The sequence below is a fragment of the Cynocephalus volans genome, chromosome X (assembly GCF_027409185.1).
Source record: "Cynocephalus volans isolate mCynVol1 chromosome X, mCynVol1.pri, whole genome shotgun sequence".
Lineage (NCBI taxonomy): Eukaryota > Metazoa > Chordata > Mammalia > Dermoptera > Cynocephalidae > Cynocephalus > Cynocephalus volans.
This window is the reverse complement of record NC_084478.1, coordinates 79,909,855-79,928,235: the sequence shown is the minus strand read 5'-3', so window position 1 is coordinate 79,928,235 and position 18,381 is coordinate 79,909,855. Positions and strand designations below refer to the sequence as shown.

General features: G+C 36.8%; 1 protein-coding gene across 1 annotated transcript in view; it reads left to right on the top strand.

The window, feature by feature from the left end:
- Nucleotides 1-2,222: 2,222 nt before the first annotated feature.
- TEX11 (testis expressed 11) overlaps nt 2,223-18,381 on the top strand; it is a 323,127-nt gene continuing 306,968 nt past the window's right edge. The window contains exons 1-4 of the mRNA XM_063084664.1: nt 2,223-2,226; nt 2,466-2,587; nt 11,843-11,927; nt 16,128-16,207. Of these exons, the coding sequence (XP_062940734.1) occupies nt 2,223-2,226; nt 2,466-2,587; nt 11,843-11,927; nt 16,128-16,207 (291 nt within the window). The remainder of the gene's footprint in view (nt 2,227-2,465; nt 2,588-11,842; nt 11,928-16,127; nt 16,208-18,381) is intronic.

The following is an 18,381-nucleotide window of genomic DNA, read 5'->3' as shown; positions in this document are numbered from 1 at the left end:
ATCTTAGGATTTTTATTTCAAAAAAACAACTCACATTAAAAATTTATACTGGATTTTTGTTTTCCTTTCAAAATATCTGTTTTTAGATAATATTTAGATTTTTAAAAAACATCATTTTTTAAGCCTCCCTGATCCTGTTATCAATATTTGTAGGGCTATAATATATGCCCTTCAGCCCAATACTTACCCAATCTTAGAGGAGTCAAGATATTTAATATCAGTCCTTCTATTAAATTATTTATTTATTTATTTATAGTTTAATGTATTTTAATAGCAAACTTACAGGAACAGCACAGAAGACACAACATTAAAAACATGTATTTGCATGTAGGACAACTCAGAAAAGTATAGTGAATGGATAGAATCTACTGTATGATAAAAATGCTACAAACACCATTTAGTTGCCGTTGATAAGAAATTTACTTGTTTTAAAAAAATCCAAATGCTAGTAGCATTGTCCAGAGAAATTTAACAGGTTTATTTATAATTGTTATAAAGTTGAACTGCTGAAACTTGTTCACTGAAACATTTTGAATTGCATTAATGCTTTACGTCTCCGCATTTATGTTAAAAATTCACTCACAAATGTAAATGGAAAAAGTGCTAATACCTGATTTCTGTCCCGTATTTTTCCACTTGCAATCATATACTTAGGTACCTTTTGACCCCATGGAAAAAAAAATCTAACGTTCAGAACTACCGATAACAGGAAGAAGAGAAAATTTTTTTTTGAGAATGAAATGTTTCCCATCATAGTGGATTCTTAGCACGTTCTCCACGTGTGCGGCTTGCTAGCTGCATGTCTTTTGGCATAATTGTTACACGTTTGGCATGGATAGCACACAGGTTGGTGTCTTCCAAAAGGCCAACCAGATAGGCCTCACTTGCCTCCTGCAAAGCACCAGTAGCTGCGCTCTGGAAGCGCAGATGTGTTTTGAAGTACTGAGTAATTTTTCTCACCAGATGCTGGAAGGGGAGGTTGTGAAATCAGAAGTTCAGTGGACTTTGAACTTATGATAACGTCTAATTTCACGTAGTGCCACAGTACCAGGCCTGTAACGATGAGGTTTCTTCACTCCTCCAGTAGAGGGCGCACTCGTGCACTGGCTTTTGTGGCCAGTTGTTTCCTGGGTGCTTTACCACCGGTCAATTTGTGGGCAGTTTGCTTGTACGAGCCATGGTATAGAGACCTCCTTACTTACCCCCCTTCTCCTCGGGCTGGAGCTCAGCGAGCAAGAGACGGTGCTGACGTTAGAGAGTGACAGCAGCGTGGTGGCGGCTGTGAGCACACTGTATTAAATACTTTACAGAAGAAAGGAAGATAGAGGTTTTTCTTTTTGAATATATCTTATCACCTGAAGTGTTCAAAATATATGTGATAGAATTTCCCTAATACCTCTGCTCACGCACTAGGTTCTGAAGATTCCATGTTCTGTAAAAAATATTTGAGTAAGTATATTTGAACATAATTTGATTTGTGCAGCCTTTATTTGAATTCTTTTCTGATGTTTAACTGAAATTTTTTGTAGCTGATATATTGTTTATTGTAGCAGGTTAAAAGTCTATTTTAGCAGCTTAAAAATATTTTGGAAGGTGCTTTTATAGTATTGTTATGAATATTAATAACATTCTCGCTAGTTTGATGCTTAGGAATGTTGCAAGAAATTAGAGATGTGTAGCTTATGGAGACTTCAGTTATATGAGTTTAGAAAAACCTCTATTTTGATAGTATGCAAGGCATCAATTGTAATTCTACATTATGCTTGGGTTTTAAGGAATTCCATGGCCTGGTAAGATTCAGCTATATGGAGCCTGGAGCTCAGACTGTTTAGAAAATGGTGACATCATTTGTACGGATTTAATAACTGGCTAATGTTGTTGCTAATTGGGTGTGTCATTTTTTTCTTACAAAATAAGGTCAAGACTTCAGAACCAGCATAAGTGAGCTATATCTGTCTGATCCTTACAGGGTACACATATCCAGGTCTTCCTTCAGAATCTCTTCATTTTCTAGTTTTGAAGATATTAACTTCTATTTTGTAGGGGTTTTTTTTTGTTTTTCTTTTTTTGGTGGCTGGCCGGTATGGGGATCTGAACCCATGAGCTTGGTGTTATAAGACTGTGCTCTAACTGAGTTAATTGGCAAGCCCTTTCTTTGTAGTTTTAAGATTACCTTTAATAACATTACTATTTGTGAAGTCAATGAATTCTACTTTCTGAGAATGAGTAATTATGAATACGTTATAAACAAGTGATTCCCATGGAACACAAATTTTGTTTGAAAATTGTACTCTACCTTTAGCTAATAGAAACTTGAATTACAAGTTGGTTTTACTCTAAGGGTCATTTCAAGTTCCTTCATGCTATGTTCATTTGGGCAAAGATCTAGTAACAGGTTTTAAGATGATTTGCTACTTTTAGCTGATGGTGATAGTTCACATGTTTATTAACCATTGTTATTTCAGAAACTATTGAAAACCTGATCATAAGAGATAATTCACCTAGCATACCTGAGGCAATTGATAGACTCTTCATGGACATAGCAAATATCAACAGGGAGTCTATGGCTGAAATACAGGATGCTCAGGTTGGTATAAAAATAATTTTGTTTGTGATAAATTTTGATGATTCATCATTTTAACTAACGTATAGGTAAAAAAAATAGTCTTCATGCTTAACCATTGCTAAACATATACAAATCCATTTTTGGATTTTTAAACCTAATGACATATTTAGGGAAAATAGAGTTTTAGAAACAAATGGAAAAATATGTGCTCAAGTTTAATATTTATTATTTAACTCCTCTAGGCTTCAGTTTTCTCATCTGTTACAGAATAATAGTTGTACCCACCTCCCAGTGGTGTTGTGAATCATAAACAAAATAACATATATAAGGTTCTTGGCACATGGTAGTTAGTCACTAAATTATAGTTCTTTTTGTCTTCCCTTTACAGCAAAGGAAACTACCTGGTAGTGTGGAACTCAGTTGAATGTAATTCTTCAGAGGAGGTTTTTTGGGGGTGATAATTTTTCTAATGTTTAAATGAAGGTCTGTCACTTACTTAATGTGGAAATTGCCTCGACACTCTGAAACACTTTTGGTAACATTTACCTTAGGCAGATACTTCCATTTTGGTTACAGCTTATATGGAAAGGTGAGAAGAAAGTTTATTGTAAATCTTTCTCCCTCATTTTATATATATATAATAGGTTTATTTCGATATAATTCATGTACCATACAATTCACCCATTTCAGGTGGACAATTCAATGATTTTTAGTGTTTGACAGAGTTGTGCACCCATCACCACAGTTAATTTTAGAACATTTTCATCACCCCCAAAAGAAACCTTGCACCCATTCATAGACACTTTCTATTTCCTCCTTTCTACTTCCCCTGCTCATACCAGCCCTAGGCAATGACTAATCTACTTTCAGTCTCTATGGATTTGCCTATTCTGGACATTTTATAAAGATGGAATTATATAATGCATGGTCTTTTGTGGCTGACTTCTTTAACATAGCATGTTTTCAGGGTTCATTCATGTTGATGCATGTATCTGTACTTCATAACTTTTTATGACTCAGTAATATCCCATTCAATGTCCAGAAGCATGCAAGAAACAGAGCATGCCTGGGGTCCTAGGCAGTAGCCAAAGGCAGCATCCCATTCCTAGAAGCAGGCAAGGAGCATGCGGAAAAAACCACTTCCGTGCGGGTAGCCTACCACAGCCACTGCCATAGCCATGGCTGCTACAGAAGCAGCTTGATGCTACAGCAGTAGCCAGAGCCACTGTGCAGGTGGTCTGCCAGACACTTGACTGCATTGACACAAGAAGAGTCACCAGCAGAGACCAGAAAAAGAATAGGACATCTCTCTCTTCAAATCCCTCTCCAGAGTAACATAAGAAGCTGCATGCTCTACCAGATGACCAGATATTGATGTAGATATATTAGAAATATGAAAACCCAAGAAAATATGACACCACTAAAAGAATACAGTAATTCTCAAATACCAGACCCTATAGAGCAGGAAGTCCTTGAAATGACTGAAAAGGAATTCCAAGCAACAATCTGAAGGAAACTTACTGAGATATGAGAAGGCTCAGTTAGACAACATAATGAAATTAAAAAATCCAGGATATGAAAGAGGAAATTTACAAAGAGATTAATGCCTTTCTGATCTTGAAGATAATCTTTTTAAAATAACCCAGGTGGACAAAAAAAAAAAGGAAAAAAGAATTAAAAAATGAAGAAAATTTAAGAGAGCTAGCAGACAACCTTAAGTGCACAAACATTCAAATCATGAGTGTTCCAGAAGGAGAGGAGAAAAGAAAAGGCATGGAAAACCTATTCAATGAAATAATAATGGAAAACTTCCCAGGTGTAGGAAGAGACATGGACCTTCAGATCCAGGAAGCTCAAAAATCCCTAAAAACATATTCAGCCCAAAATGAGCCTCTCCAAGACACATTGTAGTCAAACTGGCAAAGCTCAGAGACAAAGAGAGAATCTTAAAAGAAATGAGACAAGTGTCAAGTCACCTGTAAGGGAGCTCATATCAGACTTACAGTGTACTTCTCAACAGAAACTCTATAGGCCAGAAGAAAATGGGATGATATATTCAAAATACTGAAAGAAAAAACCTGCCAGCCAAGAATACTGTACCCAGCAAGGCTATACTTCAGAAATGAGGGAAAAATAGTGTATTTTCCAGACAAACAAAAACTGTGGGAGTTCACCACGACACAACCAGCCATACAGGGAAGTCTTGCATCTGGAATCTGAAAAACAATTATCACTACCACAAATACACAAGAAAGAACAAAACCCACTGGTAGAACAAAAATGCTAACAAGAAAGAGAAACTAAATCTTACCACCACAAAAAACCATACTGACAATGTAATAATGTCTCTGCTTTATTTCTGATTTTAGTAATTTTGGTCTTCTCTCTTTTTATCTTGGTCAGTCTAGATAAAGTTTTGCAAATTTTTTTGATCTTTTTAGAGTCAGTTTTTGGTTTTGTTGATTTTCTCTACTGTTTTGAAATTCCCTATTTCATTATATTTCTCTTGTAATCTTTGTTATTTCCCACTTATATTTGCTTTTGGTTTAGTTTGCTCTTCTTTTTCTATTAAGATAGGAGTTTACATTACTGATTTGAGATTTTTCTTATTTTTTATATAGGTGTTTACATGTATAAATTTTCCTCTGAGCACTGTGTGAGACCTGCAGCCTATAAATTTTGATATGTTGCACTTTGATTTTTATCTCAAAGTTCTCTCTGATTTCCCTGTGATTTTTCTTATTACCCATTGTTTATTTAGGAGAGTGTTGTTTAATTTGCACACATTTGTAGATTTTCTAAATTTCCTTCTATTATTGTGGTCAGAGAAAATATTTTCAATGATCTTAGTCTTTTTAAATGTGTTAAGAATTGTTTTATGGCCAAAAAGGAATAAACAAAACAAATAAATTTTTAAAAAAATCCCATTCAACGGATATACCACATTTTTGTTAATCCATTCATCTACTGATAAACATTTTCTTTTTTTTTCCACCTTTTGGCTATTATGAATAATTCTATGAATATTCATGTACATGCTTTTATATTTTTATTTCTCTTAGGTAAACCTAAGTGTGAAATTGCTGGGTCATATGGTAACTATTTAAACTTTTGAGGAATTGTCATATTGTTTTCCAGAGTGGCTGTACCATTTTACATTACCACTGGCATTATATAAGGGATCTGGTTTTTCCACATTCTTGCCAATGTTCATTATTTTTCTTATTGATTATAGTCATCCTAGTGAGTGTGAAGTGGTAGCTCATTGTGTTTTTTTAAAAAATTGTGGTAATATATACCTAACATGAAATTTACTATCTTAACCATCAGTAGTTTTCAGTACATTCACATTTTTGTGTAACTGTTCTCCAGAACTCTTTTCATCTTGCAAAACTGAAACTCTATATGCATTAAATAACTCCATCTTCCCCCTCTCCCCATCCCCTGGCAACCACCATTCTACTTTCTGTTTCTATAAATCTGACTACTGTCAGTACCTTATATAAGTGGAATCATATAATATTTGTCTTTTTGTGACTAGTTTATTTCACTTAGCATAATATCCTCAAGGTTCATCCATTTGCAGCATGTGTCAGAATTTCCTTCATTTTTAAGGCTGAATAATATTCCATTATATGTATATACCATGTTTTGTTTCTACATTCATCTTTTGATGGACACTAGAGTTGCTTACACTTTTTACTTATTGTGAATAATGCTGCCACAAACATGGGTGTGCAAATGTCTGTTCAGGTCCCTGTTTTGAATTCTTTTGGATATACAAGTATACCCAGAAGTGGAATTGCAGGATCATATGATAATTTTATTTTTAATTTTTTGAGGAACCACCATTACTGTTTTCCACAGTGGCTGTACTATTTTACATTCCCATCAACAGTGCACAAGGGTACCAGTTTCTCCACATCTTTGCTGACACTTATTATTTTCTGTTTTTTTTTTCTTTTTTGATAGTAGCCATCCTGGTGGGTGTAAGGTGGTATCTTAGTGAGGTTTTGATTTGCATTTTTCTGGTGGCTAATGATGTTGTTGAGCATCTTTTCTTGTGCTTACTGGCCATTTATATATCTTTTTTGGAGACATGTCTGTTAAGATCCTTTGCCAATTTTTAAATTGGGTATTTTTCTTTTTATTATGAATAGTAGGAGTTCTTTATATATTCTAGATACAATTCTCTTATCAGTTACATGGTTTGCAAATATTTTCTCCCATTCTGTGGGTTGCCTTTTCATTTTCTTGATGGTATTCTGAAGCAAAAAAGGTTTAGTTTTGATGAAGCCTAATTTATCTATTTTTTTCATTGCTCCTTCTTTTGGTGTCATATCCAAGAAAGCTTTTCTTAATTCAAGGTTGATGAAGATTTACCCCTATATTTTCTTATAAGTTTCATTCATTTAGGTCTATAATCCATTTTGAGTTTATTTTTGTGTATGGTGTGAAAAGGGATCCAACTTCATTCTTTTGCATGTGGATATCAAGTTGTTGAAAAGATTATTCTTTCCCCATTGAATTTGTCATAGCATCAGTTGGCTATAAATGTGAAGGTTTATTTCTGGACTTTTAATAACTTATATTCCATTGATCTTTGTTTCTGTCCTTAAGCCAGTACCACACTGGCTTGGTTGCTGTAGGTGTGTAGTAAGTTTTGAAATTGGGAAGTGTGAGTCCTTCAATTTTGTTCTTGTTTTCCAAGATTGTTTTCACTATTCTTAGTCCTTTGAACTTCCATGTGAATTTTAGAATAAGCTTGTCAATTCAGGCAAAGAAGCCAGCTGGAATTTTGCTTTGGAGTACAGTTGAATCTGTAGATCAATTTTGTGAGTGTTGCCATCTTCACAGTATTAAGTCTTCCAATCCATGAAAATAGTATGTCTTTCTATTTATTAAGTTGTCTTTAATTTCTTTCAAAAATGTTTTTGGTTTGGGTGTAAGTTTTGCACTTATTTTCATAAGTCTATTCTTGACTTTTTTAGATGTTATTATAAAAGTAATTATTTTCTTAATTTAATTTTCAGATTATTAATTGCTAGTGTATAGAAATACAATTGATTTTTGGATATTGATCTTGTATCCTCAACCTTGCTGGACTCATTTATTAGTTCTAATGTCTTTAGTGGATTCCTTAGTATGTAAGTCTCTTTTTTTTTTTTCTCTGACTGGTAAGGGGATCGCAACTCTTGGCACGGTGTGGTCTGTACCACGCTCAGCCAGTGAGTGCACCGGCCTTCCCTATATAGGATCTGAACCCGCGGCCTCGGCGCTACCAGCGCTGCACTCTTCTGAGTGAGCCATGGGGCCAGCCCAGTATGTAAGTCTCTTTTTAGATTATAACCTCTTCTTACTGTGCTTGGTTGTTAGTGAAAAGGTACTATCAGATTCAGTGCCAAGAGTCTGGTCTTATTTTGCAAGAAGATCTGCTTGGTTTTGGAAATGCTTTGAATTTATTTTCTCTCTAGAAAGCCTAATCTTCATATTATTTATTTCTGTTTGCTGCATATGTAAACATATATTTATCATTACACATTTATAAAAACCTAGCATAAAATCTGCCACTTATTAGGTGCTTAATACATATTTGTTGAATAAATATGCGTTTTGTGACTATTTACAATCATAATTCACCTTATCCTTTCTAACACAATATGGAAAAATACAAGAAATTGCTTAAAATCATAAAGTAACACAATTTTACAGAAATTTGGAAAAATGCATGGTCGTTGTGGTGTCTAGCCACTTTTGTGGCAACCATGGCTGTTGTGGGCCACCAACGTGGAAGTGGGGTTTTGGTGTACCTTTGCCTGGTTGCAAGAGGAGGGGTCAGTCCTCAGCTCCATGCCTCAGGACCCGAAGTGGGCCCCGTGGCAGTGGCAGTGTGCCTGGATGTGGGAGGAGGGGTCAGTTCCTGGCTCCAGAGGCAGCATGCCTAGTTGTTGGAGGAGGGGTTGGTCCTCGACTCCATGCCTTAGGACCGTGGGTGGATCCCATGGCAATGGCAGTGTGCCTGGGTGTGGGAGGAGGGGTTGGTCCCTGGTTCTGTTTTTACATTCTAAAATGTTGTTGTGGAGCAATTGGGGGTGGGGGAGAGAGGAAGGGGGAAGGAAATAGGGTGGGAGAAGGAGGAAGGAGGTGGGGTATGGTTGAGGCTTGTGGCATCCCACTCATTCCTGAAGGGGAGACCAGAGCACTTCCTGTGGTGGCTCAGTCATTGTTGGGCTCAATGCAGATGTCACGGGGGTGTGGCAGAAGCCCTTGGTCCCCTCACTGCCCTGGATCAGGAGACCAGGGGACTTCCAGTAGTGGTTTGGTGGTTGTTGTTAGGCTGGTTGCAGGTGCTGAGGGGGGCATGGCTGAGGCCCTCAACCCCCCACCATCTAAGTTTTGGGGCTTGGGTTGCTTGCTGTGGTGGCTCGGTGGTTGTGGTTGGGCTGGTTGGGGGTATTGGGGGGTGCATGGCTGAGGTCCCCAGCCCTCCCCACTCCCTGGCTTGAGAGTCCAGGGGGCTTCCAGTCCTTCTAGGTTTTATAGGTGTTCTTTGGTGAAGTGAGACCTTTACTAGTTGATATCAAACTTTGGCTCTGGTCTGTGGGTATTTTGTTTTTTCTTTCAGTTCTGTGTTGGATTATTTGCTGTTCCCACTACTTAAACTCTGCACTGGAACTAATTTGTTGTCCTTTGCTTACTTCTAAAATGGGGGAACTTCCTGTGGGGACCAGCACTTGAGCCCTGTGGTTGAGCTAAATTGCTGCTTTGCTGCTATTCCCAGGGAAAGGCTTTTTGTGCAGCTCAGGTTTTAAGTGTTGATTTACTAGGTACTTCCAGGTCTTGTGAGATCTGGTATGCCTGGGTTGTGTGGAAACTCTGGTCTGGACCTGAGTCTTTTCAGCAAACTGCACCCCTGCAGTTCTATATTCCTGACCAGTCTACACAGTGGGCCTGCGCTGATTGGAGGGCAGATCAGCTGTCCATGCTGTGTCCCAATGTTCCCCTGGTGGGCCCGTCTACCCCACCGCCTGCATTCCAAACACTTCTCATGGGGTTTGCTGTGTGCTGGTCCTTTGCGATGACTCACCGGCCTCTCAGTGTCTCCTTTTTTCAGTTGTCTATGGCTCCTTACTCCTGTGTGGGTCCATGGTAACCCTGTTAGTGGTCTTTCTGGCCTGAGGGGCACGAAGTCCCTCTTCTACCCTGCTGCCTCCAAGCAACTTCATCAGAAGGGCACAACAGCAGATTTTGCCAGCTCTTGCTCTGTGCGCTCACCAGCTCCAGTCTTAAAGCAGCTGGGATTCAAAATGGTGGGAGCAATCCTTTCTTTCTCTCATTATGGCTTCTCCTGCCTTTATGCACTCCGTAGGTCTCTCCTCCTCTTCCCTTGAGCTCTAGTGACCCCAGCTTGGCTGTTGTTGCTATTTTTATAGTTGTAAATTGGTTGATTGTGGGAGAGAGTGACGTTGGGGACTGTCTATTCCGCCGTTTTGATTGGAAGCCATTTTTGGATGCATTTTAAAGTGAGTTTCTGACATCAGTACATTTCCCACCTAAATGCTTCAGCATGCTTATTATTAACTAAAATCTAATATTTTATTATAGCTCTTTTCTGAGGTAAAATTTACATATGTGCAAGTTTTTTGTGCATACAAGTTTCTATCTTGCTTTTTTCACTAAACACATAATAGATGTTTTCCCATGTTAAAAACATAGTTTCCATGATGACTATTTTAGATGGCTGAATACTATTTCATCTAGGGTATTTATTGTAATTCATCTATGTATTTCTTTATTACTGGTTATTTATATTGTTCCTTATTTTATCCTATTATAAATAATGATATGAGGAACACTGTTAAGTGAAAAGATTATCCTACCCCCCATTTTGGACTATTTCTTTGGGATAGAGTCTCAGAAGAGCAACTAGTAGGTCAAATGATATAAACATATTTTGGCTGTTTTTACATGTTGCCAATTGCTTTCCAAATGCCAAAAAAGGTAGCTTCTTTAAGCTGTTTTAGTCTGGATGTTAATTCCCACCCCCTGCCAAATACCTCAAACCCTTTGTTCTGTTGGAAGATTTGGAGTCAAATATTCACTTCATGTGTTTTTAGTGATACAAATCAAATAATACTTCATGTGAAAGTCATTATTAGATCAACTGTGGCATGGGGATACTATGTGAGAGGGATGGAGATGGGCATGACAATAGCCTAACAATAGTAAGTGAAATGATAGCCGTGCTAAATAAATCATTTTTAAATGGGAAGCTCATTAGAAAAATGTGGAACTGTGAGAAAAGTGGCACTGGAGAAAAGACTTAAAAGTAAAGTAATTTTGCACCATAATTGTGCATAAATTGGGTTCTTTTGGTCTATCCAGTTATTTTCTGTCTAAATCATATTACTACTGATATGTTTATTATAAGATAATGTTATATAGCTTCTCTTATATTCACCATAGCACCCTGGGAGATATAGGCCAGGGCTATGCCATATTGGTCTCAGTACTAATTATTGCCTTCAGAGGTTTTTCCCAGAAACCAACCTTTCCCCAGTTGCACGTTTTGTGTCTTCATTTTTTCCTTAAGACACTATGAGCTTGATTTAGTTGACATAGTATCCAGCTGACTAGGTTCCACCTGATAGAAATATAACCACCAAAAGAAGCAATTAGAAACTTTGCCCCTTAGTCCCCAGCACAAAACATAATAAACCAAAAAATCCTGTCATTTGAATGTACTTTCTTTATTCAGCATTTTGACAGGTACTGTGAATGCTACATAAGTTGTAAAAAACATGATCTTTGATATCAAGGAGCCTAGTTGGGAAGTAAGAAAAAGAACTGAAACAATTAAAGAATAAATGATACAAAGTAGTATAATTAATTGCTAAATTGTGTGAAACTTAATGAATATAGGAATTCAAAGAAGAAAGACCATTGTAGACTGTAGTGGTTGCTGAAAGCTTTATGGATGTTGCTTGTGAGATTGAACTGAATTTGAGTTACATAAAGACTAGGTGAGGAGGTATATCAAGTGAAACCAACAGCATGAATAAAGATACACAGATAGGAATGAACAAGTTGTGTTCAGAGGACAGTGAAATAATTACTTTATCAGTGGATAAGTTTTTGGGGAAAAGGTAGAATGGGACTAGACTATGGAGGGCCTGGAAGTGACCCACAATAGTTACATGAGCATGAAGCTTACAAGAAATAAAATATCACTGGAGGTGGACACTGTTTTAACTGGAAATGTTTTTCTTTGTCTAGGTTGAAGAAATGGCAGTAAACCTGTGGAACTGGGCAGTTACCAAGAGAGTAGGTTTGCTTATAAGTGAAGAGCAGAAAACTAAATGTATGTATACATTTTGTGACTCATATTATGAGGAGCATTCTTACTATACATTGGGTAGTGTTCCTGTAGTTTAAATAATGTTTTGACCAGTTCTTAGATGGAGATTTATTAAAAGACAACCAAATAAAACAACCTATAAGCATTGGTTTCTGAAGCAAATAGCCTCCCTCAGTTTTATAATTTTTTAGAGGTTAGCTCTTTATTAATAAAAGTTTAAAGGCATCATTGCAAAAAATAGTTTAGAGGTGAACAATGAAGATGATTAAAAGGTGAAAAAATGGGAAATTGAGGAAATGTTAAAGGACATGGATTCTTTTCTATGGAGAAGAGATGATCAAAATCTTCAGGATTCTGAAGGCTCATCAAGTAGTAGTTTCCCCTCTCCATTAATAATAGAATGAAAGTGTTACCATATGAGAGATTTATATTTAAAAATTGTAAAGAATAAGTTTCCTCATGAGGTGGGTTGATAAACATTGGAATGAGTTACTTAGAAAAAGTATAGTAGTTCTACCTGTGAGAGCAAACAAGAACAAGAATAAGAACAACAAAACAAAAACCCTGAAGCAGACTCATCTGTCTGGCAAAGTTTTAGTGCTTTAGCTAAATGGGAAAGGTCTTGTGTGTTGACAGTTATTAATTTTCAACAGAAGTAGTCACAGTAAATACATTTATGGAAAGTATATTGCCCCATTATAAAGGATACATTGGAGCAATGAACTAATGGTTAAACCTCTGGACTGCTTGACTTTGTAAAGATGAATGACTTTTGTCTGTATGCAACAAATAGAATTTACTACTAAGTATTTATCTTTATGAATATAAACAAAACTGTATACAACTTTGGTGTAGGTATAGGGTAATTTGTAGTTAATATTATCAATAATATACTTACTCATGAGTCTACTATTATATTAGGATGTTTGGAGAATAGTTCTATCTCTTTAACTCTGAGATAAATGTTGATATCGTTGCTCCCCAGAACCTTAGATCCTCTAGTCGTGGGGAGGGAAGAGTTAGAAATTTATCTGTGGGAGAAACTTAGTACACAGGTGAGGCGAACTGTGTGATATGAAAATGCATTCTTAACTCCTACCATTCTGCATATCAAGGAACATTGCTTTAGCTGTTTTTCACTGCTTGTCAAGTATCAGGGATATGGTAGATGAAGTGGGTGTTGCAGTCCTAGGACCTCTCTCAATGTAAGACGGTAGTTTAAAAAGTTCATGGAAAATAGAATTAAAAGGTAATACAAATCTTTCCATGACCTTTTTGAAGTACCCTCATATTGTCTTACTTCATGTAGCAGTTCTTAGTCAGATATTTGGTTCTAGTTATGTGTATAGTACTTTTTTGATACAGTGGAGAATAAGATGTAATGCAAGAAGCCCCTAGTTTTAAAGAGTTTTGTTCCAAAAATATGTCAATTAGAATATATTTTGTCTCCGTAACAACAAATTCAGGTGTGCCTGAATTATGCTAGTGATGAAAAAAGTCATCAAGATTTGTAAGTTTTGCGTTTTTATTATTTGGAAGAATTATGAAACAATGAATAGAAATAGGAAAGCCAGAAGTAGAGGAATGACTTGTAAATTTTAGTTTTAGACCTGTTGCATTTGAGGTGATAATAAGGTTGGAGATGTGAAACTGGAGCTTATGAGAAATGTCAGGACTGAGCCCATAGATTTGGCAATTCACATGGAGGTGATAGTTAAGCCACAAGAATAGTTGAGTTCTCTGAGGGAGAAAATAAAGATCAGTGGTTCTTAAATACTGTTATAAACCAGAATAATCTGTGAAGCCTGTTAAAAATACAGTGCCCAGGCCCTACTATTGGCGGTTTGGATTCATTTAGGTTCAGGATGAAACCTGAGCATGTCTATATTTTGAAAAAATTTCACAGGAATTCTCATGCACACCAAATTTTAAGAACTGGTGGTATTAGGAGAACAGAGTAGTGAGATTTTAACCTTGAATCTTCCAGTTAATGACTGGGAAGAAAAAGAACAAGGATAGGAGACCAAAAAAAAAACCAGTCCAAAGATTCTGGAGGAGACTCATTATGTATTTACTGAGTGTATACTCCTTATAGGGTTGTCATACCATGTTATAGCAGGCAGTACGTGAAAGGGACAAGGTAAGACTCCAGAACAAAGATACCAAGGCACACATGATGCTTGTCATATATACCATGCTGGCAGAAGAATAATTCTAAGTAGAATTGGAACCTAAAGCTATACAGCACCTGACAAAATCTCTGGACATCAGGTCAGTTTTAGATTTTTTATCTTAAAATGTGAAACTTTCTAAATATACTCTTTTCTGTAGATGACATAAAAGTTCTTGAAGTATAATTCAGAAAATACAGACACCTTGGGCTGGCTAGTTAGCTCACTCGGTTAGAGCATGGTGCTGATAACACCAAGGTCAAACAAAAACCAAATACAAACATCTTTACTATACAGTTCATTTTCCCTGAAAATAGGAGTGTTTGAATAATTGTAACCTCTTTATTTCTGTGGTTTCTTCCATCATAAAACATATCCAAGTTTTTAAAAATGACTTCATATATAACTGAACTAGTTACCTTTTATATTAGATCTCAGCAGCCATTCTACCTATGTTTATACCAATTCTAATTAATATTCCATTGAATAAGAGAATATTTGCCCAGCTGAAATTACAGGGTAATTGAAGTGGTCAGATTTTTATCACCAATCCCGAAATGTAAAATCCATTCATCTCTTCACAAAGTTAATTCATTCTGAAGAAAAACTTTTGGTAAAATAATTTCTAACCATATATTTAAACTGACTTAAATTTCCATTTTTGAAAATATTTCCTTTCTTTTTTCCAAAGTTTACTAATTCTTCAATATTTTCAAGGACCCTGATCTTTCAATTATTTCCCCTCTTAAGGTATCTTCAGTACCTCACTCTCAATTTACTCCCTCCCCTCTACCTTCAAACATACCCATTTCCCATCCCTTGAAAAAAAATCAACGAACTCCACTGTGCTTCAAGTTTGCATCCCATTTCTCCTCTTCCTTTCATTGCCAAACTTCTTGAATTGAATAGTCTATCTACTATCTCTATTTTCTTGCTTCTCATTCATCTCCTTAAGCCCTGCAATCTGTTTTGCTCCTTATCTCGGCTAAAACTGCACTCCCAAAGATTACTGACTACACAGCAACTTTTCACAATGATCATAATCTTTTTGAAAAATACTACTCCCCTTGGCCTAAGCTATCCTGGTTCAGCACTGAGCAGTGCATGTGTGTGGGAAATGTTTTAGTCTCAGAACTTTGTCTGCTCCCATCCCCACATTTATGATCCAGCTGTTTATAGTTATCACCAATATGCCTTCAAGCTAAAGGCAGCTGAGGCTGAAACAGAATGCAACTTCAGCATAAAAATATTTTCATTGTTGTTGTCTTCTTACCAGCCTGTTCTTGACCTCTTTATATTATAAATACCTTGGTTAGGTGCTTGCTGATTGACTTCTTTGAACATCTGCATTCTTTTAGTCCGTTTTGTGTTGCTATGACAGAAACACCTGGGACTGGGTAATTTATAAAGGAAAGAGGTTTATTTGGCTTACGATTCTGGGACAGCTGCATCTGATGTGGGCCTCAGGCTGCTTCTACTCATGGCAGAAAGTGGCAGGCAGCCGGTGGGTACAAGCAGATCACATGGCCAGAGGAAGCAAGAGAGAGAGAGAGAAGGTGCCAGGGTCTTTTTAAGCAACAAGCTCTCGCAGGAACTAATAGAGCAAGAACTCATTCATTAATCCCCCCTCCCCCAGGGAGAGCATTAATCCATTCATGAGGGATCCGCCCCCATGACTCAATCAGTTTCCAGCACTGCCACATTGGAGATCAAATTTCCACATGAGTTTTGGAGGGGACAACACATCCAAACTCCATTAAGCATCTTCAGTGAGTCTTTGGGATTTAAGACCTGTGGAAATTGAAATTTGAGAATTAAATATCTCTCTGACTGGAACATTAAACAAATGATTCATTTGATAAGTTTCAGGTCATTTACTTTTGAAAATTGTTTTTTTTTAAAAAGGCCTTAAAATTCTTACTTTCAACAACAACAAAACTGGCTTCACTTAAATCATCTTTTCTCTTTATAGGTGTATATAAAAAGAGAATGAATGTTTTGTGTTTATTAGTGTCTAACTTCTGTTTTGCAGTACGTCATGTTGCTTGCAAGTTGATGTGTATGTGTGAATGCTCAGTTGCTTCAGAAGACGCTATTCAAAGACAGTTTTTGGTAAGTCCTAATTAATTGAGAAGAAAGGGCAGATGTAATGATATAGTTGTTACTCCTATGAAAATGGTTGAAGTTAGTGTAAGACTGGAAAAGGATTGAAATCTTTTGTGCTATCCATGTTTCTTTTATAATTGGTTTATCTACTACAGTTGAAAGTCTCAGTAGTACTATAGTTGGTGTTACAGTGGTTCAGTGAAATAAATATTGAACTTACAATTCAGTATTTCTGAATTAATTTTTTGCTACCCGTAACTTGATAGAGTAACAGTTTCTCCACCTAAGGGAGTGGTATTATTTAGTCTTAAAAGAGATTTTCTATTGAATATTTTGAAGCATTAAGTAAATAAGGAAAAGAATACAGAGTTTGAAATCTGAAGACTTAGGTTTGACTTACGTAGGCCTGTGACTTACTAGCTGTGTGACTTTGGAAGATTACCTAGTTTTCTCATTTTTTTTTTTTTTTTAAATTTTATTTTGTCGATATACATTGTGGCTGATTATTGCTCCCCATCACCAAAACCTCCCTCCCTTCTCCCTCCCCCCTCCCCCCCCAACAATGTCCTTTCTGTTTGCTTGTCGTATCAACTTCAAATAATTGTGGTTGTTATATCTTCTTCCCCCCCCCGGTTTGTGTGTGTGTGTGTGTGTGTGTGTGTGTCTGTGTGTGTGTGTGTGTGTGTGTGTATGAATTTATATATTAATTTTTAGCTCCCACCAATAAGTGAGAACATGTGGTATTTCTCTTTCTGTGCCTGACTTGTTTCACTTAATATAATTCTCTCAAGGTCCATCCATGTTGTTGCAAATGGCAGTATTTCATTCGTTTTTATAGCTGAGTAGTATTCCATTGTGTAGATGTACCACATTTTCCGTATCCACTCATCCGATGATGGGCATTTGGGCTGGTTCCAACTCTTGGCTATTGTAAAGAGTGCTGCGATAAACATTGGGAAACAGGTATACCTTCGACTTGATGATTTCCATTCCTCTGGGTATATTCCCAACAGTGGGATAGCTGGGTCGTATGGTAGATCTATCTGCAATTGTTTGAGGAACCTCCATACCTTTTTCCATAGAGGCTGCATTTGCAGTCCCACCAACAATGTATGAGAGTTCCTTTTTCTCCGCAACCTCGCCAGCATTTAGCGTTCATAGTCTTTTGGATTTTGGCCATCCTAACTGGGGTTAGATGGTATCTCAGTGTGGTTTTGATTTGCATTTCCCGGATGCTGAGTGATGTTGAGCATTTTTTCATATGTCTGTTGGCCATTTGTATATCTTCCTTAGAGAAATGCCTACTTAGCTCTTTTGCCCATTTTTTAATTTTGGGTTGCTTGTTTTCTTCTTGTACAGTTGTTTGAGTTCCTTATATATTCTGGATATTAATCCTATGTCAGATATATATTTTGCAAATATTTTCTCCCACTCTGTTGGTTGTCTTTTAACTCTTTTAATTGTTTCTTTTGCTGTGCAGAAAATTTTTAGTTTGATATAATCCCATTTGTTTATTTTTCCTTTGGTTGCCCGTGCTTTTGGGGTCGTATTCATGAAGTCTGTGCCCAGTCCTATTTCCTGGAGTGTTTCTCCTATGTTTTCTTTAAGAAGTTTTATTGTTTCAGGGTGTATATTTAAATCCTTAATCCATTTTGAGTTGATTTTAGTATACGGCGAGAGGTATGGATCTAGTTTCATTCTCCTGCATATGGATATCCAGTTGTCCCAGCACCATTTGCTGAAGAGGCAGTCCCTTCGCCACTGAATAGGCTTGGTGCCTTTGTCAAAGATCAGCTGACAGTAAGTGTGTGGGTTGATTTCTGGATTCTCTATTCTATTCCATTGATCAGTGTGTCTGTTTTTATGCCAGTACCATACTGTTTTGGTTATTATAGCTTTGTAGTATAGCTTAAAGTCAGGTAGTGTTATGCCTCCAGCTTTATTTTTTTTGCTCACCATTGCTTTGGCTATGCGTGGTCTTTTATTGTTCCATATAAATGTCTGGATAGTTTTTTCCATTTCTGAGAAAAATGTCTTTGGAATTTTGATGGGGATTGCATTGAATTTGTATATCACTTTGGGTAGTATGGACATTTTCACTATGTTGATTCTTCCAATCCAAGAGCATGGGATATCTTTCCATCTTCTTGTATCCTCTCTAATTTCTCTCAGCAGTGGTT